The sequence below is a fragment of the Theropithecus gelada genome, chromosome 3 (assembly GCF_003255815.1).
Source record: "Theropithecus gelada isolate Dixy chromosome 3, Tgel_1.0, whole genome shotgun sequence".
Lineage (NCBI taxonomy): Eukaryota > Metazoa > Chordata > Mammalia > Primates > Cercopithecidae > Theropithecus > Theropithecus gelada.
Window position 1 is genome coordinate 142,013,990 of NC_037670.1, and position 21,222 is coordinate 142,035,211.

The 21,222-nt window shown below is 40.8% G+C and overlaps 1 protein-coding gene across 4 annotated transcripts in view; it reads right to left on the bottom strand.

The window, feature by feature from the left end:
* CTTNBP2 (cortactin binding protein 2) overlaps positions 1-21,222 on the bottom strand; it is a 163,769-nt gene that overhangs the window by 12,739 nt on the left and 129,808 nt on the right. For all 4 annotated transcript variants that reach the window (XM_025379249.1, XM_025379251.1, XM_025379252.1 and 1 more), the window contains exons 15-19: positions 11,394-11,546; positions 11,039-11,226; positions 4,591-4,769; positions 1,625-1,830; positions 1,116-1,301 (exon numbers count right to left, since the gene is read on the bottom strand). In XM_025379249.1, coding sequence (XP_025235034.1) covers positions 1,116-1,301; positions 1,625-1,830; positions 4,591-4,769; positions 11,039-11,226; positions 11,394-11,546 — 912 coding nt within the window. The remainder of the gene's footprint in view (positions 1-1,115; positions 1,302-1,624; positions 1,831-4,590; positions 4,770-11,038; positions 11,227-11,393; positions 11,547-21,222) is intronic.

Consider the following 21,222-nt stretch of genomic DNA (forward strand, 5'->3'; position numbering starts at 1 on the left):
AAAATTCTACAAAACAAATACTTTGAGAGGGGAGGCAAATGAATGACATAATCTGAAGTCCACGGTGCACATGAGGTGGAAATTTCCTTTCACTTTTATTCCAATTTGGATTTCTTTTGGGAAGGACATTTATAATTTATATAATGGCTGATTATCCTATTATCAATGCCAAAAGGAATAGGTCTAACACCAGAAGATACACACGTGTTACATCTTCTTTGTTAGAATGAAAGCTTACACACTTATTTTTCACATGATGTCCCATCATATGAAATCTGTCCAATTTATTACAATGCCTCAATGAAGGCAGGAATTTTTTTTTTTTTTTTGAGACAGAGTCTCACCCAGCCTGGAGTGCAGTGGCGTGATCTTGGCTCACTGCAAGCTCTGTCTCACAGGTTCAAGCAATTCTCATGCCTCAGCCTCCTGAGCAGCTGGGATTACAGGCATGTGCCACCAGGTCCAGCTAATTTTTATATTTTTAGTAGAGACAGGGTTTTGCCCTCCTGACCTCAAGCTATCCACTTGCCTCGGCCTCTCAAATTTCTGGGATTACAGATGTGAGCCGCCATGCCGGGCCAGGAATATGTTTTTTTACCGCTCTATTTCCAGGGCCTAGACTAGAACCCGGCACATGGTACATGTCGTCCATGAGAAATAAATGTGTACACCTGATTCACCCGGAAAGGCCTTAAATGGGTATCAATATGTCTCTACACGTATTTTTTTAAATGTAAGATTAACTTAGGAGTGACATAATAGTAGAGAAATATGCCAATGATTTTATTATGCAATAATGCAATGATTATACAAATTGTGAACACCAAGAGAAACAAATTAATAAATGACCATTAACAACTTAAAGATTCATTTTGGAATTCTAGTTTGAAAGTGGTATTTTTCAATCCTGAAAATACCATATATAGGGATCTCCTATATATTTTTGGAAATGTACCTACTATATAGTTTGTTTATTCCATGAGAATGTGCTTTGAAATACTTAAACTTTGTTTTGCCAACTGCATAGTGATAAAAATGAAAGCAGATTTGCTTTCAGACACTGGACTGGGAATGTCCACCTCCTTGCAGGCAGCATGCCCACCCCGGCCCCTTACCTTCGGCGCTTAGGTCTGGCTTATTCCAGGTGGGTAAAGAGAAGCGGCCAGACTTCCTGCGAGGACTGGTGTTCACCTTTCTCCAGGCACCACTCTCTCCTTTCTTTTTGTTACAACTGTTATAACTGGAAACTATGGATAAAGGGAAACTTCCTCCTTTGAAATCAGCTGTATGCTGGTCTAGTTCTGAAACAACACAAATCACACAGGGATAATGCAGTTTCACTGATTAAAGCAAAATCCATTTCTAGTTCTCAAAGATATGGACTGTTCAAAATCATGCACTTGTTTAATATCCAAGCTGGGGTTTTGTGAACCAGCACAAACTTTACTTGGAGGTCTAGAATTCAAACATTAACCAGTAATAAAAATCACAGTTCTGGAACACTGCTATCAAATGTATACCTTTCTAATTACAAAGAGAAGAGAGACAGCTCTCTAAAAACAACTTCTAAAAGGTATTTTATAAGGGTGTGAATTTCCTCTCCTCTCTGCAGAAACCCACATACCTGCTCTGGGGAGGGGACAGCCATGCAGTACAGCTTTATTTAGCAAGATGCTGAGAGCAGCTTTGACCACAGCCTGCTGTCCTTGGCTAGGGTGTCTTTTAGCAGTTGTCTGTCCAAAGCCAGGTTGTCTTTTCACAGAGGCTCTTGACAATATTGCTTCTTGAACTCTGGGCGCGATGACGCCATTCCACAGCTTAGACATCCACCTAGCAGGAGAGGGGCCGATTCATCCCTTAGGAGCAGGCTTCTCAATAATTACACACAATTCTACGAAAGGACAATTTGAAGACTATGGGGAAAAAACGTTAAGTGTTTCTATAGATATGCTACCTTTCCCAGGTAGTTTTCAAATAAGTGAAATTACCCAATACAAAAGTAGTTTGAATCTTTCTCAAAAATACAATGCATTTCAAATGAAACTGATTGTTTACATGTCTATCTCAATGTAGAATCAATGCTTGAGTGCTGAGTGAATGAATGCATGAATAAATACATGGAAAGGAAGGTAAATATAAAGACTGAAGAAATCTGGAAAAAAGATTTCCTAAAAGTCCATGTCTAAATAGCTTCAACTTCTTTGTTTTATCTCCTTAATAAAGTACATGTATATTGTATTTTAATATTTCTGAAATTGGGATCTTTTTTTTTTTTCTTTGAGACAGTCTCGCTCTGTCACCCAGACTGGAGTGCTGAGGCACAATCTCGGCTCACTGCAACCTCTGCCTCTTGGGTTCAAGCAATTCTCATGCCTCTGCCTTCCAAGTAGCTGGGATTACCCGCAAGTGCCACCATGCCTGGCTAAGTTTTGTACTTTTAGTAGATATGGGGTTTCACCATGTTGGCTAGACTGGTCTCAAACTCCTAACCTCAAGTGATCTTCCTGCCTTGGCCTTCCAAAGTGCTGGGATTGCAGGCGTGAACCACTGCGCCCAGCCTGACATTTATTGTATAATCACTGGTAAATTAAATCTGCCTGTCCCAAGGCAAGGGCTCACTGTTGCGTGTGGGTGGGCTCAGTTCTATCGGGAGGATGGGGGTCAACCAGCTATCGCCTCAGGTGGACTGTCTGCATTAATAGCCATAAACAGTGGGACTTCAGCCCAAATTTGCAGCACTCAAAATTAAAACTAGATTATGCTTCGTTACAGTATTTAAAACACACTTATATGATTAAAGGCTATAGAAACAAAACCACATCTCCCGGGTCAGGAATGTTTCCAAAGCTATTAGACATTGCATGAATCTTTCAAGAATTGTCAAAAACTACGATCCATCAAGTTTCTCTCTTAATGTCTAGTGCTATGCAATCGGGGAAAAATAAAAGTATGATAGGGAACACAGACAAAATTCTGGTATTTTACAGCATGAATCAAAATTATGCAGTTATTCCTAAAAGTGCTATAGCATAAATATGATAAGCTGTGGTTTGAAAAAAAAAATCAACTCCTTAGCCATTGGTAGACAATTATCTGCGGCATTTCTGCACATCTGGTGTTAGTTTTTGTTCGGAACTATCTTTTCAGTCCTGGAAGACAGAGATAAAGGTCTCCTTCAGGAGCAGAGGGCAGAATTGTTTCCTGACCAAGATAATAAAAATAACATCTTCCAGGGCTAAGGGTCGACAGAGTTGCAGCATCCCTCTTTAGAAGCCTTGGAGGGATGGGAAGGGGGGAGTTCCACAGCTGTGAGGCAAATCCAGCATCCACATGGGCTTCTATGTATCACCCCATGGGACTTCGGGGTAACGGGAACCTATGTAAAAGTGAAGTGCAGGCTGCCTGCTGTGTTGTGGATGATGAAGTCCTGTGCCCTCACTCAGCATCCTCAACCATGGCAGGCTAACATGGTAGCTTGCAAATAGGGTAAAAATCTTGGAACCTCCACAGTTCTTGACAAAGACTATACTCCATATAGGAGAGGTCAAAATTGGTTCCTAAGAAGCTTGAGACTCTGGATGTAAAAAAGACTAATTTCATTGACATAATAATGAAGAAAGTGGTAATTATATCAATAAGTGTATTTATTTTGTAGCAAAAATCTAAATATACATTTAATATAATACTTCTTTCCCACCAATTAGCTGTTATAAAAATGGCGGTTTGTCTTACAACAGAGAAAATATACATGTACTTTTTAGAGGCAGGGTCTTGCTCTGTCACCCAGGCTGGAGTTTGGGGGCTTAATCAAAGCTCACTGCAGTCTTGACCTTCTAGGCTCAATTGATCCTCCTACCTCAGCCTCCCAACTCAAGTAGCTAGGACTGCAGGTGCATGCCACTATGCCTGGCTAATTATTTTTCAAGTGATCCTCCCCTCTCAACTTCCCAAAGCAATGGGATTACAGCCATGAACCACCACATCCAGCTGAGAAGATATTATTTCAATCTCCTGCTTTCCAAGACAGGCTTCTGCCTATGACACCAGAAACTACAGAATCAAATCTGCTTGCTGGTCACAGAACCATTACTAAACTGGATGGTAACAAATTTTTTCTCCTTTCAATTTTCTCCTGATTTTCTGTTTCATTAACTTTATTGTATATATGTCTGTTCTCATAAACTGCTTCAAAGGAAAACACAGTAAGTACTGAACATAGGTCTCAATAAAGGGAGAAGCTTTTCAATTCATTAACAGAATGCAGGTTTTTTGGAGGGTGTGCATACAATACTTGATGAAACTTCTTATGTGGGACCTCACTTAGGAGACTCTGCATAGCAAGCCAAGCATAATTTGGATGAGAGTTTTCTAATAGAGGAAAAACCTAGCTCTCGGCAAAAATGCAGCTGCCCTAGGGGAAGCACCCAGTAGACAAGCTGCGGCCATCCTCTGGAAGAGCAGAGAGCACTGGCGCTCTGTATCAGTGACAGGAGGTGGCACAAGGCAGCCTGGTCAGCATCCTCACCCTCAAACATCTGAATTGGCCATGTCTCCATTATAAGCAGAAAACTAACGAAAAATGGCACTTACTTCACTGTCACTTGGGCATGTCCAGGAACTACAGGACAAGACAGGAAATATTTTGGTCCAAGAAGTGCTTCAGGTGTGCCCAAGCGGGCCAGGCAGGAGTTAAGCTGACGCCAGACGGACAGAGCCCAGTCGACAATCTTGCACACAGGATCGCAGGGTGAGGGCGCCTGACCTTTGAACTAGAGAGACAGGGAGGTAGAACCCAGGGGCTTGGTTTAGAACATTTTGTTTTTAAAAGCCCAAAATTAAAAATATGAAGCTTTAAATCAAAACTGAAAACGAGTTGAATTTTATGTAACTTTACTTGGGATGGCTGAATGAGGGATAACAACACACTATAGTTGTGCAAACATGTTAGTGTGATAAGCATTTTTCTCCTTTAATTCTCACCATGAGCTTGAGTTAGGCATTTTTACCCCATTTTACATATCAGGAGCCTAAGGCAGGAAGAAAAAATAACTTGCCCAAGGTCCTACAGGTAATAGTGACAAAACCAGGGCTAGAGTCTATTTATATTTTTTATTAAGGTATAATTGACAAAAATTATATATATATATAGTGTATATTATGATGTCTTGATGTATGTATACATTGTGAAATTATTCAATTGAGCTGATTAACATGTCCATTTCTTCACATACTTATTTTTTTATGGTGAGAGCATTTAAGATCTACTCTCAGCAATCTGCAAGTATACGTTAACTACATAGGGTTTATCTTTAATAGAAAAATAGGATACGGCATCTCGCTGAAATAATAAAGGAGTCATTTATCACATTTAAAATAAATTCAGTAATCACTATTAAGCTAAAGAACTTCCTCTTCTTCCTCAGGCTTAACATTTCTGAAGCTCTCTGTTCAAGCTTCACTTTCTATGGTCAGCCAGGGCTGAAAGAACAGGCTTAGCTTTGTGGGCAGCTGACAGAGGGAGAGGGGCCCCCCCAGCTGCCTCATCAAGACCGCATGTAGAGGAAGGCAGGAAGGCAGAGCTCGCATTGGAACTCGGTCCCCAGGGAAACGTTCCTTTTTCTGGGAAGGCTGAATTCTTCTCTTAATGACTAATAAACTGCTTCTAAAGCTCAGACTGTTAGATATCGTAACAGAATCACATTTCATAGTCGCCAAAGGCAGAATGTAATGTCTTTCCTAAGCACCTGAACCCACAGGTGGGCACCCCTTCTCTCCAAAGTGCAGATGTTGTTTATATGAAATTTCTCCTTTTGCAAGTTGGTTGTATTATGGGAAAAGTGGTTACTGGACAGTACATTAAAAACTGGTGTTTCATTAAAAGATCTATCCAATAAATAGACTTTCTAGTAACTCCATGTTTTCATTTCCTTCCCTAGAGATATATTCCTTCAGTGTTAATGGATACTTTTGTGTAGAGGTGTGTATGCCTACTACGTATTCTATGCCTATTTGTTATTGCTGCTAAGAAGGAAAAATCCATGTTTGTTAGTATACTCATGAAATACAGAGGACACAAAAGAAAAGGTGTGAAAAGCTAATGAAGAGCAAGTGATCAGTTCTGGTGTGGTTTCATGGAGTGCAGGATGCCACCTGCCTTTTTTTTTCTTTTGAATTTTACCAGCTGGAAAAAGGAGGAACTTGAGCCAGGCCCTTTATCTCTCAGATCTCTTCCAGACTGGCAGTCTTGAAGTACAGACAGACACAAGCTGCTATGGTAATTCGAAAGAAGAACTGACTAAATACAGCATGGTCAGGAAAGACAAATAGATGAGGTGGGACTTCAGCTGGGTCTCCCACAGGATGTCCGGGACACGGGATTGGTGAGGGGAGGTGGGAAGAGTGTCCCAAATATGGAAGAGGGAAGGAACTGTGCAGGAGCAGTCAAAATGGATGCTGATGTTTGCAGATAACAAAAGGGATGAATAAATGACAGACTTCTACAAGTAAACAGTCTATGTACCTGTTACTAATTCACGGTGCTGGATCTGATCCCCCATCTAGCAAGTCCCCTGAACAAATGACTTCACAGCCACATAGTTGTCCTTGAGTTTTCTCACATGCCAACCTCCTCCTCCCTAGGCCTGAGAAGTGTTGCAAGTGCTGCTCCTTCTGCCCAGACCCCCTGCCTCCCTATTCTCAGCAAACTCTTCTTCCTTTAGATAACAAATTAGCGTGACCTGCAGATCCTTCAATGTGACCACAGATAGAGAGGTCTCCACCCCAAATTCCTAAAATAAGTACTCTTCCCACTTCCGCCCGAGTTTCTATAGTGGTACTTTACCTGTTTCTTTCACAGCACGTATTAGCCACCTGTTTAATTAGCATGATTTAAGTGTTGTACCCATGAAGTCAGACAGAATCAGAACAGGGAACACAGAGTTTAATCTGATGTCATTTATCAGATTTGTGGCCCTGCCACTCACGAAAAGACAAGGCTTAAATAGTTGAATCCAGTCCAGTGGTGAAATAGCATGGGTAAAGGTTACAGATTCAAATACAAGCTGAGAACTAGGTAATGTGTAAACTGAATCTACCCCACTTGGAAGGCATGGACTTAGATACTTGCACACAGTGACTGTTAGCGGGACTCTACTGATTATTTTCCTGTTACGGAGGAAAGCCTAAGGGCAGATCACAAGTCCTCGACAAGCCCGGCCAATACACAGACTTGGCCAGCCAAGAAAATAACCCTGAATTTTCATGGAAATAGAACCCACGTTTCTTGAGATGGAAAAAATTGGGGGGTATGGGGGCAGGAGGTATATTTTTATCTTCATTAATATTCAGAATTAAATACAATCAAACATGTTATGGGTTAGGATGAGAGAATCATATATTGGGTGTTTTTAAATACTTGAAATGTTACAGGAATTTCATATATTAGAATAGCTTCATGTCCAGTTTAAAATGGTAACTGAGTTACTGATTTAGGGTTGTGACCTTAAGAAGGGGTAAGAGAATTTTATTAAGTTTATGTAAATGGTACAAGAATTAAGAGAACATTTATAAATTTAATTTTCTGGTTTTATAAGAGTTAAGTACTTGGGAAGATTTTTCAGACAGCAGAAATTTTTATAAAGAGAAATAAAATATATTAAAGTTTTAAAGACCAAACTATTTAAAGAAATGTAATTAAGCTGTAAGAGTCCCTTCAAAGGTGATTGTTAAATCTTGCTACATTTATACATAGAAAGATAAAGCTTATATAATTAACTTAAATGCCTGAGGGAAAGCTGGGTATTTGGATGTACAACTCTAACACACGGAATACATTTTTAACATAGCACTTGATTAATGCCTCCTGAATAAAAGTTGTCCTCCAAGGTCCCAATTCCTACAAAGATCATTTCGTTGTGAAGGTCTGTCTTTCCATGAGAACGCTAGCTCTCTGAGGGTGAGAGGAGCCTCGTCTTGTCCCACAGTCCCCAGGCCAGGGGCAAATGTTTACAGAATAACCAGCTAATACTGTTCTGATGCACTTATCACACTGTGTTTTGATGATCAGTTTGCATGGCTATATGTCCTTTCAGTCTTAGTACTGGATCTTTCTTGGTGTGCCACAAAGTGAGGATTTAGAAAACGCTATGACTGACCCACGGGAAGAACAGGCTGAGAAGTTCTAGGTCTGGATGACTGATAACAAAAAAGGAAGTCGGCAGGGGAAGCCCGGAGTTAGGTTTGGGGACAGGACATGTTGAGTTTGTTATGTGTGCAGTGTCAGATGGACTGCATTATATAGATCTGTAGCTGATTACATGAACTGAACACAAAATAGAGGGGTACGCAGACAAAGGAGAAAGCTGGATGAATTTTAAAACATGAATTCTGGAGGAAACATTATTTACATGTATATATAGTACCTCACCAGGTATTACAAATAGTTAAGTGTTAACTTAATAAGAATGACATATTTCATATTCTGGGTAAGTGACGAGATGCTGTATCTGGATTTGTAGGATGTTCAGCTGGTACTAATGGTAATGAAAAACAATTTTATTTTACTAAAAGGTCTCAGATAAAATGCTAACGTCACCAAAATGTACAGAGCTCTTTCAGCATAAATACATTTTTCCAAAATTTCAAATTTGCACATTTTAAATAACACCATATAACACATATGACCTAAAGGGAGTAATTCTTTTTAGAATTATATTTTATAAAAATCAAATCCCTTTTTGGTGGTATGGAGGGTTCACACAAAAATAAATATTTATTTACTTTTAGGAGAAATATCTCTTGATTGGAAACCAGGCACAGAAACTAAGTTTGTATTTTATAAGAAAGAAGATTCACATAAATCTTTGCTTTACCAAGTAATTATGACATTAAGACAGAGGACAGCTGTGAACATTGGTATGTCCTACACGAAGGAAATAATGTGGCCAAGGAAAAACAAAAAAATTGATTCTGTGATACCAGCAGCTCTATTAAATTGATATCACTGTATTATCTGAGGCTTTGGGATTTGTTACAATTTTCCTTCTCTTCAAAAGAGGAATGATCATTATATAACTCTTTGATATTTTTTAAGCAACAATTCTGAGATCATGTATTATATAATTAATGATAGTTAATATTTCCTACTAAAAAGGGAATAATTGTTTTTTATTAAATACTAGTAGAAAGCCTAGTACTGTCCCGAGAGGTCGATTTTCTTGTCTCTCTCCAAGGAACTAGAAGAAGAAACTGTGATCAATTACCAGCGTGCTGTAAGTGTCCACAAAGATGAGGTTCTGTGACATTACAAGATTCCTGAAGTTTTGCAGGAGTCATCCGTTCCCTTGTACACACACCCCAGGGACCGTTCTATTCAGCTATTTGAAGTGCTTGTTGGTAAAGGAAAGGCATTTCCTTTTTTCCACTTTCTATTCTTTGCAGCACACCCCACTCTCAAATGCAATGGAAAAGAGAGTGAACCTGAAGCTTGGAACTTTCCTTTCAAAATAAGTTAAAACAATTTTTATCAGAGAGCCAGGGGGAGGGAGGTATGCTTTACCTGAAATAGTGCCAATCCTACATAATAGAACTGGTATCTTTTCTGATTATTTATGTGAATTATCTTTGGTAATGAGATTTAAATATTGACAGTGATAAAGTTAATGGAAGTATCGGCAATTTGAAAAGCTACAGTTTTTACCTCACCATTCTTCCTCTTGTTGAGATCATACAGTGGCTGGGCTTTGGCCAAAAGCATATATTTATGACCAAGTAACTGATTTAAATATAACATGGGGTAGATTTCTCTCATTAAATTAGGAATTTCAGATACTAATTCTAATTACCAGTGGCAGTCGCTGTTTAATGAATTCCCAAAAGCCATTCTCACCCCACACTTCTCCCCACCACTATCTCCCCTGCCCCAGCACACATGCCTGCACACACTCTAACACAATAGATGCAGAAATTTGTTCAAGCATTTGGTGGAGAGCTTCAATCTTGGAAAAGCAGGTTTGGCCATGGTCTGGGATGAAACCAGTTTTGGTTAATGAAACATTAAAGAGAAGTCTTATGTTTCCGGAAAAGTGCTTTCCTCCCTGATGAGGAGACTGAGGAAGCCGAAGCTCTCTATTGTTCGCTGCAGCCCGCTTCCTGCCCTTGAACATGTTTTCACAAGGGCACAGTGTCTGCAGCCTTTTGGGCACACGGCAGTCTTGAGGGGAGGGTCAACAGACTCCCTTGGACCTGGGACCTGAGATGTTGGACACCTACCACAAGACATCTGGTTATGCGAGGGTGAAAATCCTTTCTGTGAAGCAGCTAGCAGTTGGGGTGTTCTGTTTTTAGCAGCATAAAATATTGCAATAATGCAATGACAATACTGTCCTTCAAATGTGGCCCATCGTGCAGGATTAAATGAGAAAATCTTACTAAATCAAGCTCTATTATTTCTAATCTACTTTGACACTCAGCTACTGGCCCACTTTAAAAATATTAAATAATGATGTGTTCGATTTGGTCAACTCTCAATTATTTTTATCATTTGGGAGAATATAGAATACTTATTTTGTGATTCTGTGAAAGTCACTAAAAGTTATTATTACTCTTGAAAATGTGTCAAAAGATATAGAATTCTACTTATTCATGTGGCTTTTTAATATTTACCATAGCGTAGTATAACAGGCCTATTGTAAAATGTGCCCACAGGGGCGTATGTTTTGAAGGCCTCAAGAAAACAGGAAGTTTTCCTTAAGAAGAGTGATTAATTTTCTAACCAAGCTTTTTACGGCATTTAGAACTGGGTGAGATTCCTTGAGAACCACTGATAACAATGGTAAAACTGATTTGCTTTTTCTCGTACTTAATGCAGTGCAGAAACTGTTATGGGTTTCACATTCATTATGTTATTTGGCCATTCAATGTCAAAAAACTGTACTTGCCCAAGGCTGCATAGTTAGTAAGTGGTGGAACTCAAGCCGAGATCTCCTGACGACTAAAACCCCTGCTCTCCTGGCAATGGGCTGCAGTTGCTGTTTGTTACCTTATTCACAACTTTTCTTCGTAAGAACCTCTGCAGCAGTCCTTGCATGGGCTCGCCATCCCACCGCAGCTGCACCCAGCGGAAATGCTGCTGCACTAGCAAGTCAGAGCCCTGGAGACAGGCCTTGGCGATGGTTCCCATCAGAAAGCAGTTCTCATGAAAATAATAACATTCGGACATTCCATTTCCTGAAACAAACCAAAAGCAATGGCCCATCCTCAGTGAGTTATGTTATGGGACCAATTCAAATGAAAATAACTTAAAGAACATGAAGTATAACTGGTACTCTGGGAAACAGAAAGATTAGAATAGGACGGAAGCTTGCTTCTCAGCATGGTCCCTCTACTAGCGTTACCTTTTTGGAAAGTGCAGGGGCTTTCAGTGCTGCGATTTTCAAGAGGTGCCAAAAAGTCCCTCAATAACTCAGACAGTGAAGATTTTTCCAAATTCTCTAAAATGATGATGATTTTCTTCTTACTGGGAGATTGTTTCACTGGAATCAGACAAGCTATAATAAAAAAGGAAATTCAGTGATTCAAGCTTTTGACAAAAATTTATACAAATTGGCAAAACTAAAAAGTCTGAAGTTATAAAGCATTAGCAAAGATGTGGTATAATGGAAATGTTCTTAAATTGCTTGGGGAGTGAACAACTCTGGAAAACTGTTTGGCAATATTTGATAAGTTTGAACACACAATGATCCAGCATTCCTTGCTCTATAACAAGTCTCAAACGGAATCAACCCCCATCCATCAACAATAGAATAAATGAATAAATACGAGTATGTTCATACAACAAATAGAAAGCGAACAAATGACAACCTGCACAACATGGAAGACTCACAAACAATATATTAAGAAGCAAATCACAAAAGATTATATACAATGTGTTTTCATCATGTAAAGTTCAAAACAGGCAACACTAAATCTATAATTTAGGGATTCATACGCAGGGAGTAAAACTATAAAGAAAAGCTAAGAAATGATTGTCATGAAAGAGTAGTGGTTACTCCCAAAGGGAAGGGTTTGCGATAAGAGGGATGGACCACACAGTCACATTCTGAGAGCTGAGAATATTTTACTTCTTGGCCTAGTCAGTGGTTACATGGTTATTTTATTTTAAATTATTAATTAATCTGTAAACATAAGTAGTATGTATTTTAGTATATCTATTTCATAATACAAAAGGCTAAAAGCCCTTTAAATTATGCATATGTAAAATGTTCATAAAATTACGTAGACAGGTGGTGGCTCATGCTGGTAATCCCAGCACTTTGGGAGGCTGAGGTGGGCAGATCACTTGAGCCCAGGAGTTCGAGGCCAGCCTGGGCAACACGGTGAAACCTTGCCTCTACAAAAAAATACAAAAAATTACACAGATATGGTGGTGGGCGCCTGTATTCCCAGCTACTTGGGAGGCTGAGGTGAGAGGATCACTTGAGCCCAGGAAGTTGAGGCTATAGTGAGTTGTGATTGCACCACTGAACTGCCACAGAGCAAGACTCTGTCTCAAAAAAAAAAAAAAAAAAAAAAAAGTAGGACCTCAGAGAGATAAGTAAATCCCTCTCTCCATTTTCCAGATCTCAGAGAGGTTGAAGTAATTTGACTGTGGTCTCAGAAACAACGGTAAGGGAGGAGTAAAATCCAGGACTTCCGACTCATTTTCCCATTCCTTTCACTCAGAATAGGAATGGCTGACTTCGTGTCAACCCAAAATGAAAGTTGGAAAAGTAAATGAAAAATTAATATTATATATAGGAAATGAATAAGGACACAAAACATACTTAAAACAATACCTGGCACCTACTAAGCAAAAACTATTAATATTTTAGTTAAAATGTATTATATATGGCACTTCCCATATATTAATCAATTACAAAATAAAATCACTTTAGTTTCTTGAAGATTCTAAGATGCCATAGTTTTAGTCAAATCAACCTTGAAAAGAGACCAGTTTAAGACACTTGAGAGTAACATTACCAAATAGTCTACTTTTTACAAATATTCATGATAGTATATTCTCAATTCCTTCTTGTTACTATAGACACAATGCATTTTCATTTTCAAAAGAACTCCTTGAACATTGTAAATGAATCTCTTCTCAGACAGAAATGGCTTTTCTGGATGCTATGAAAATTTAAAAACTAGAAGGCTAGAAACAATCACAGCCACCTCTCAATCTAGTTGTACTTGTGGAGGGCCGTTAACACTAGCATCTAGTGTGTGTCAGATCACTTTCAACACAGCTGTTCAGTAAAGAATGCTAAAATTCTATGTTTCTTTGGGTTCAAATATTATTTCAGAAATAGATGTATTGTGGAAGTATGAGAAATCCGTAGTTGGTTAAAATGACAACGGAAAACTAACAAACATTTTTAATTCAGTGATTAAAAAAACACACAGGATTGATGGTTTATGTATCTGGTTTTCTGTAACTGAGGACTGAAGGTCTCCCGTTTTTCCCTGATTTGTGTTAAGTGCGTTGCCAGTTTAAGTGGCTCTGAAGCTGCTGCAGCCAGCCAGAATGTATCTGAAGGAAGGAATATTTCCTTGCATTTCAACAAATGTTTATCCATTGCCTCTCTGCTACAGGTACTGCATGCTGAGTGCTATGGCAAGGCGGAAGTGACTCATTCTAACTGGGGGTGTGTAGCATTTTACTTATTTTTTTGAGACAGAGTCTCGCTCTGTCACCCAGGCTGGAGTGCAGTGGCATGATCTCGGCTCACTGCAACCTCCACCTCCCAGGTTCAAGTGATTCTCCTGCCTCAGCCTCCCAAGTAGTTGAGATTGCAGATACATGTCACCATGCCTGGCTATTTTTTTTTTATTTTTTTATTTTTAATAGAGATGGGGAGTCACCATGTTGGTCAGGCTGGTCTCAAAGTCCTGACCTCGTGATCCACCCGCCTTGCCCTTCTAAAGTGCTGGGATTACAGGTGTGAGCCACCACACCTGGCCAGCATTTTAAACTAAGTTTAAGAAATGGCACTGGCTGAAGAATGGAGGCTGGGCAGGACTCAATTCTAGAAGGGAATTGGGTGTCAGATCGAGGTCAGAATAGTTACAAAAGCAACATCATGGTGAGCTCAAAGCTGATCCATATGGCAAGTTGGGCCAGGGCTGGGAACTTGGCATGGAGCCACAGGAGTGGCAGGGGGCCCAGCAGTCACAGCTGCAGAAGGCAGGCTGCATCTTCATCCTGAGCTGCATAAATCGCTGGACCCATCCCCTGTGATTCTCAGTGATTCTGATTTAATTGCGCTGTGCTGGACCTGGGACATTGGCATTTCGTAAAAGCTCCCTAGTGACTAGAATGTGCAACCAGGGGTGAGCTTTGCTGATAGGAAGCCTCAGGACCAAGCCAAACATGAAAAGTAGAAGACCCAGAATGTCTTCTTGGGAGGGAGCTACCGGTTCTGGGAATCAGTGGAAGTCTTTAAACAGGGGGATAAACAGGATTTGACTCCTGCTCTGAGATCCTCACTGGTGCAGAGAATTGGCTGAGGAGGAAAGAAATAGGAGAACACACCTCCTAGACTCTTACTGCTACGGTAAAGGAAAGAGATGATGGGAGCCTCACCCAGGACCAAGGCACAGAATGAAAAGGCCTTTTGAGACCGAATCAGTACATCTCAGTGGTTGACTTATTGAGAGAGGGGCAGAGAGGAAATACTGGAGACGACTCTGAGGTTTCCACCAGAGAAGAGGCTGAGCGGTTAACGGAGGCAGAGAGCAGATGACCATGCACGTACTTGGGGAGGAGGTGGTGGTGATGGGTTATGCTTCAGGCTTGATGTGTTTGATGCATTCTCTGATGCCCAGCAGGTGGTAGGGCATGAGGTGTGAGGGCATCGAGGAAGGATCCATGCTGGAGATAAAATAAATGACTTTTCAGGCATGCTGGGGTCTCCTGGAAAGAGGCAATATGCTCATTCTCCTGGGTCCACAAGCAAAGACTGTATTGCTAATGACCTAATACATCTCACATTCAATGGACAGTTTGTGCCCTAGAGGAAAAGGGGGAAGGGTTGCTATACATAACCGCTGGGTTATCTTTCCACTTCATCTCTGTCTTGGTCTCCCACGAAGTAGCAATCAAGGGTCAAACAGCACAGGTTTCTTTGGGGAAAAGCTTTGTCTTCATTCGCTTGCCTCATCGCCTCAGTTTTTCGTTAGTACCTACTTTTCCATCTGACCACTTAAGTTCAACATCCTTAGTCCAGGTGGGGCAAAGGTGAATTTCATTTTAGTTGAGAAATAGTATGTGTCTAGTTCAGGTTATTCTGCATAGTTTCAGGTCTAAAATATTAACCAGCCACAGAAGCAGGAACTCATTACAGTTTCAAGGATTACTCAGTCTCTGATCAGGGCTTACAGAGGGGTGAGAGAAGGCCACACACCCCATGTTACAGCTGCAGGGTTCTTTCTACCTATGGCCCAAAAGTCAGCCATTTGAATTCCCTTTGCTTTGTGCTACTTCAAAACGCTATTTCTGAAACCAGTCTGCTCTTTTTGACCGTTTTCTTCCAACTTTATAGTCTCTCTCAGCCCTGCTCCTCTCCTGCAGGTCGGTAATTTTAACCGGACACTGTCTTTGTGAGGCTCAGGGCTACATCCCAGTTTTGTACATCCTTATATTAAAAGTCCCGGAGAGTGAATTCTGCAGCCAAACTTATCAGTTTAAAAATAATTAGCGTATCGCATTTCTAAACCCAAACGGCTTCGTGTCTTAGGTGACTGACTCCAAGTCTATAATCTCCCCTTTGAGGATAGAAAACAGCCCCTCTTTTCCATGTGCCCCTAAACCCCGGCTCCGGAGGAACGATGTTCGGAGAATCCCAGTGGGAAGCACAGGACAAGTCTTTAAAGAGTCTCCAGGGATGCAGGGTCCAAGGAGGTAAACTCATTTCTGGAGACTCCAATTGTCATAGTCTCCTACTGTTATTACAGCAATCCTATCCTCATGACTTTTACAAAGGAAAGTTCCCTTGAAAAATTCAACGTATTACTTTAAAATACCCTTCTAGTCTTTAATTTTTTTTCTGTTTTACTGTTTACAGTCACTGTAATTTCAAAAAGTATCATCTTGCTAACCCAAGTCCGTACTTTATACTGAGGAGAAATTTGACCTAATTCGAATATGCATTCACAGCCTCCTTACCAAATAACAGAGTCATATGACGTGACCCTCTCTCAAGAAAGGGAATATGAGAAGGAAATGTTATTTTAAAATAAACACAAAGCAATTTATGCTAGAATAAGTGCTGTGTCATTTTCTTTGAAATGGTCTTTTGTTCTCTATTATTTTCTTCATTGGCACCGTTTTAATCTCCATTTAAGTTTTAGATTCTTAAAGCCAATTATTTAAAATACTTTTGCTACTCTTCATTTCTGTCCTTTTTGTTCACACCCTTCTTTAACTCTTCTCTGTGACTGTTCCCTGGCTTTCTTTTCTACAGCATTGTAGAGACGAACACACAAGGCAATGTGTGCTGTGCTCAGAGGAAGACAGAACTTCAGCATTCTCACCCCGTTCAATCCATGTAGTTTAAGGCTCTCTCTTTAGAGAAAATAAGGTTAACCATCAGGAGTACGTGTAGAATACCTCAGGAATCACTGTACTCTTCAGTCGTGGTACTTATCATTTGACCTCTTTAATTCCTTGGTGAAAAAAGAGAGTAGCTGGTAGATAATCCCTATATGCTCATTATTCTAAACGCTTGAGTGGAACAGCCTAAAAACCTCCTTTCCTCCATCCAGATCTCTGACTTCTCTACTCTGTGGCCTCATCCATCGCCCCTTGACTGAAGGATCATTCCCTGCTGCATGCTTTCTGCACAGTGAAAGAACTGATGACACGCCTGTCGATGGATCCTTCCCTCTGGCTCGCAGGAGCTCCCCTGCACTGCTCTGAAGTCTCTGGTGTCCTTGTTGATTCTAATTCTCCTCTGTGTCTTCATCAGCCTCCAGCCCACAGCATGGGTCCTATTGAGAGGATGGCAGTGAAGGGAGAGTGGGTTTTAGGAGATGAGGGTGAACTGTGGCAGGGCAAGGATGAGAGGCCAGTCAACAATGTTCCTGATGTAGACTCTGAGAGCTTTAGCTTTCATTCTGGAGCCTTGGGGGTATAACAGCAGGGAACTGTCTGAATGGTTTTGTATCCTCCAGTGAGCCCCCAGATGCCTTATGGAGGGCCCATGCAGGGAGTGAGACCAGAGGAAATACAAAGGGTTAATGATGAGGCCTCCACAATGCCTTGAACAAGAAATAATAGGTGATGGGGGAAATGGAGAGCAGGAGGAGGAGACAGAGGAAGCAGATTCCACAGAGCTTAGGGACTGCCTAGATACGGGGAGTGAGGCAGACAGGAAGTGATAATGCTCACCTTGCTAACTTGGGCAACTGCAGTCAAGGTCTTAGCAGATGAACCTTGTATTTGTATCATAGTTTTATTATTAAAAAGTGAAGAAAGATATTGATACTTATAAGTTACTAAGTTACATACAGAATAAAAATCCTTCTGTATGAATTTTCTTTTCTGCTTTACTGCTTACCACCATTTGCAATTTTAAAAAGTATCTGTCTTATTAACCCAATTCCATACCTTGCACTGAGGAATATTTGACCCAATTATAATATGCAGTCACAGCCTCCTTACCAAATCACAGTTATGTAGTATGAAGGGTACAGAAGGATTTTTATTCTGTATTTGGAGACAACATACCATTTCCTACTCTTCCTTCTTGAACCTAGAGTGTAGTTTTTTTTGTCCTTAGTCTATTGTTCAAACACTTCATTTTTTAAAATCCAAATTATTCTTTGTGCCTAGTCATCAATGACTCCCTTATCAATGTCTGTCTCTCTATCCCTTATCAATGCCTGTCTCTCTAATCTTACTTCTTTCTACCTTGACTCTAAGCAAGTTCTTCTACTTGTTGCCACCTGATTGAACTAAGAATTCTTTTTCTTTGCCTATGCTATTGCATCAGAAAATTCACCAATTCTTTCAGCAAATAATTATTGACAATTTATATACAAGCTAAGAGAAGAATAAGCTAAAGTGCTAGCCTTCAAGGAGCTCATCATATAATATGTGTGGGACAAGGCAAAACCCCAAATAATACCCTCATTGCCTTGACATACAGCTGGGTGGGGCCCAGAAGTATAAATAAAGTCCACTGCTGTTTACCAGAAGGAGTGAATCACAGAAGCTTCATTTGGGGTGTCCTTAAAGTATTTCAACAGAGGCTTTTTCTATAGTTTCCAGAAGGGCAGAGACTGTGTCTATTTTAATCACTAGTGTATAACAGACTCGTCTGCAACACACCAGTCACGTGGTAGCCATGGTGTCTGTGGGATGAGAGGCGTTTACGTGTTTACTCCTTAATTCTAGTGGAAGCTGCAGCATGAGCAAAGACATGCAGAGTGGAAAAGCAAAGGATACATAGGGAAGAAACCTCCTATTCTGCTGGAGCATGGGTATCTATGTTAAAAGGGTCAGATCAGCAACCTGGGTGGATGAATGCCCCAGAATAGAAGGCCTTGAACAGCATCGACCTGGTGCACTGGGCGATGGAGAGATGTGGGATGGGGAGGGGCAGAAATCACAGGGATTTTCATCAGAGGTCTGCTGGCCTGTGAAGAATGTTCAGGGAGGAGAAACAAGAGACAGAAAACCGTTTATGTAAAAGCTAGGAGTTCCAGGAAAGGGGGGCATAAAGTAAGATGGTGCTGATGGAAATGGATTTTAAAAAGCAGATTGAGCCTGACTAGCAGGATGTGACCATGGACTGTGGGACGAGGGTGAGAGGCCCACAAATGAGAGCACCTGGGATTCCATGCGGTTCTCATTTGCTTTTAAAAATTAGAATAGTTAGCAATATTGAAAGAACAAAACCCCAAAGTTTTTACATAAAAACCTGGATTTCTGGCTTCTTCCTAAAAGTCACAAGACCTGATGACATTGGACCTACAATTCTGTCAGCAACGAAGAGCTGGTTCTGAGAGCTGCTGCCCCTCCTAGAGATGGGGGCACGCCTCCCTCTCCCTGCAGCCCCGCCCAGCCTGCTTCACCTCTTCCTGTGGCTTGTTGTTACTTGGGGGCATTGAGGTTTTCAAGCCTGCCAGTGAAATCTGAGTTTCCAGCGTGGGAGCCAAGAGACACGGGCCACTCTCCAAACTGGGAAATTAGGAGGAGGAGCTCTTTTTAAGAAGATGCCCACCGTAGATCTAGAAATGCTGAGTTGGTCACCTTTGCATCCTTCATGATCCTGTTCATTGTACTCCAGTTTTCTTAGCTCTCTAAGCTTAGAGCAGAATTTAGTCTGTGGTTGCTATCTACTCTCATAGGGTGAGCACAAAATACTTTAGCTTCTTACTTTGAGAAGAAGCGAGACTGAAAGTTGAAAAACTGTGGGAGACTTTTGTTAGATAATAGGGAAAAAACATATTTTGGCACTGGGGCGTTAAGGCCAGTAGTGATTAAGGTCAGGCTTAGGAGCTGGAATGCTGGGATTTGAGTTCCATTGTATGTTCTTCCGTGGGATCTTTGGGCAGGACACTTAACCTTTTATCTCAAGTGTTTTCATGTTTATAAATCAGGGATGGGATTTATCTGCCTCAGAAAGTTGTGAGTTAATAAATGCAGTGTTTAGAATAGGGCCTACATGGTGAAACTCCATCTCTACTAAAAACACAAAAATTTGTTTGTGTGGTGGTGAGCGCCTGTAGCCCCAGCTACTTGGGAGGCTGAGGCAGGAGAATCGCTTGAACCAGGCAGGCAGAGATTGCAGTGAGACGGTGCCACTGCACTCCAGCCCTGGTGACAGAGTGAGACTCTGTCTCAAAAAAAAAAGAAACAAAAAAGGAATAGGGCCTACCAGAGTAAGAGCTTTAAAAATGTTAGCTATGATTAGTAACATTATCAGAAAAAACAGCTTTCTGTAGCTAACTGTCACTAATTTCTAGCCCAAGACTGGCCTGTGTAGTACAGTGATATTCAGATTCTACTGGAATTTTCCTGCCCCTAAAATGTGCTTCTAGGTTTGTGGTATCCTCAGTGAAATCCTCAGTGCTTCCCTAAACCTGCCTCTTAATTTCATTTCCTTTTTAAAAAAATAAAAAAAACTGTGGCTACATAGTAGGTGTATATATTTGTGTGTATATAAGGTGTTTTGATACAGGCATGCGATGTGAAATAGTCACATCATGAAGAATGGGGCATATTTATCCTCTCAAGCATTTATCTTTTGTGTTACAAACAATACAATTACATTCTTATAGTTATTTTACAATGTACAATTAAGTTATTACTGACTATAGGTACAATTATTACTGATGATAGTCACTATCAAACAATAGGTCTCATTCATTTTTTCTATTTTTTTCAGTACCCATTCACCACCCTGACCTACCCCCCAACACCCCACACTACCCTTCCCTGCCTCTGGTAACCATCCTTCTACTCTCTATCTCCATGAATTCAACTGTTTTGATTTTCAGATCCCTCAAACAATGAAGAACCTGTGATGTTTGTCTTTCTGTGCCTGGTTTATTTCATGCAACATAATGATCTCCAGTTCCATCCGTGTTGTTGCAAATGACAGGATCTCATTCTTTTTTATGGCCGAATAGTGCTCCATTGTGTAAATGTACCATATTTCCTTTATCTATTCATCTGTTGCCTTAGAAAGTGCTGGCTAGGCACGGTGGCTCACGCCTGTAATCCCAGCACTTTGGGAGACCCAAGGTAGGCAGATTGTTTGAGCTCAAGAGTTCAAGACCAGCCTGAGCAACATGGCACATTCTTTCTCTACAAAAAATACACACACACACGAATTAGCTGGAAGCGCTGGCGCGTGCCTGTAGTCCTACCTACTCAGGAGGCTGAGGTGGAAGGTTAGCTTGTGCCCCAGAAATCAAGGCTGCAGTGAGCTGAGATCACGCTACTGCACTCTCTACCGTGGGTGACATAGTGACCCTGTCTTTAAAAAAAAAAAAAAAAAAAAAGCACAGGTAATTTCTATCGTCCTAAGCCTAGGCTACATTTGCCCTGGCCACAAGATAAACACCCCTCCCCAATAAAGAGATTTTGAATTTGCATTTCAACCTATCCTCCAATCTTACAACTGCTTCCTTTGCCCCTTCCCCAGGGGTCTCTGTGGCTTTGAGCCCTGGGAGACT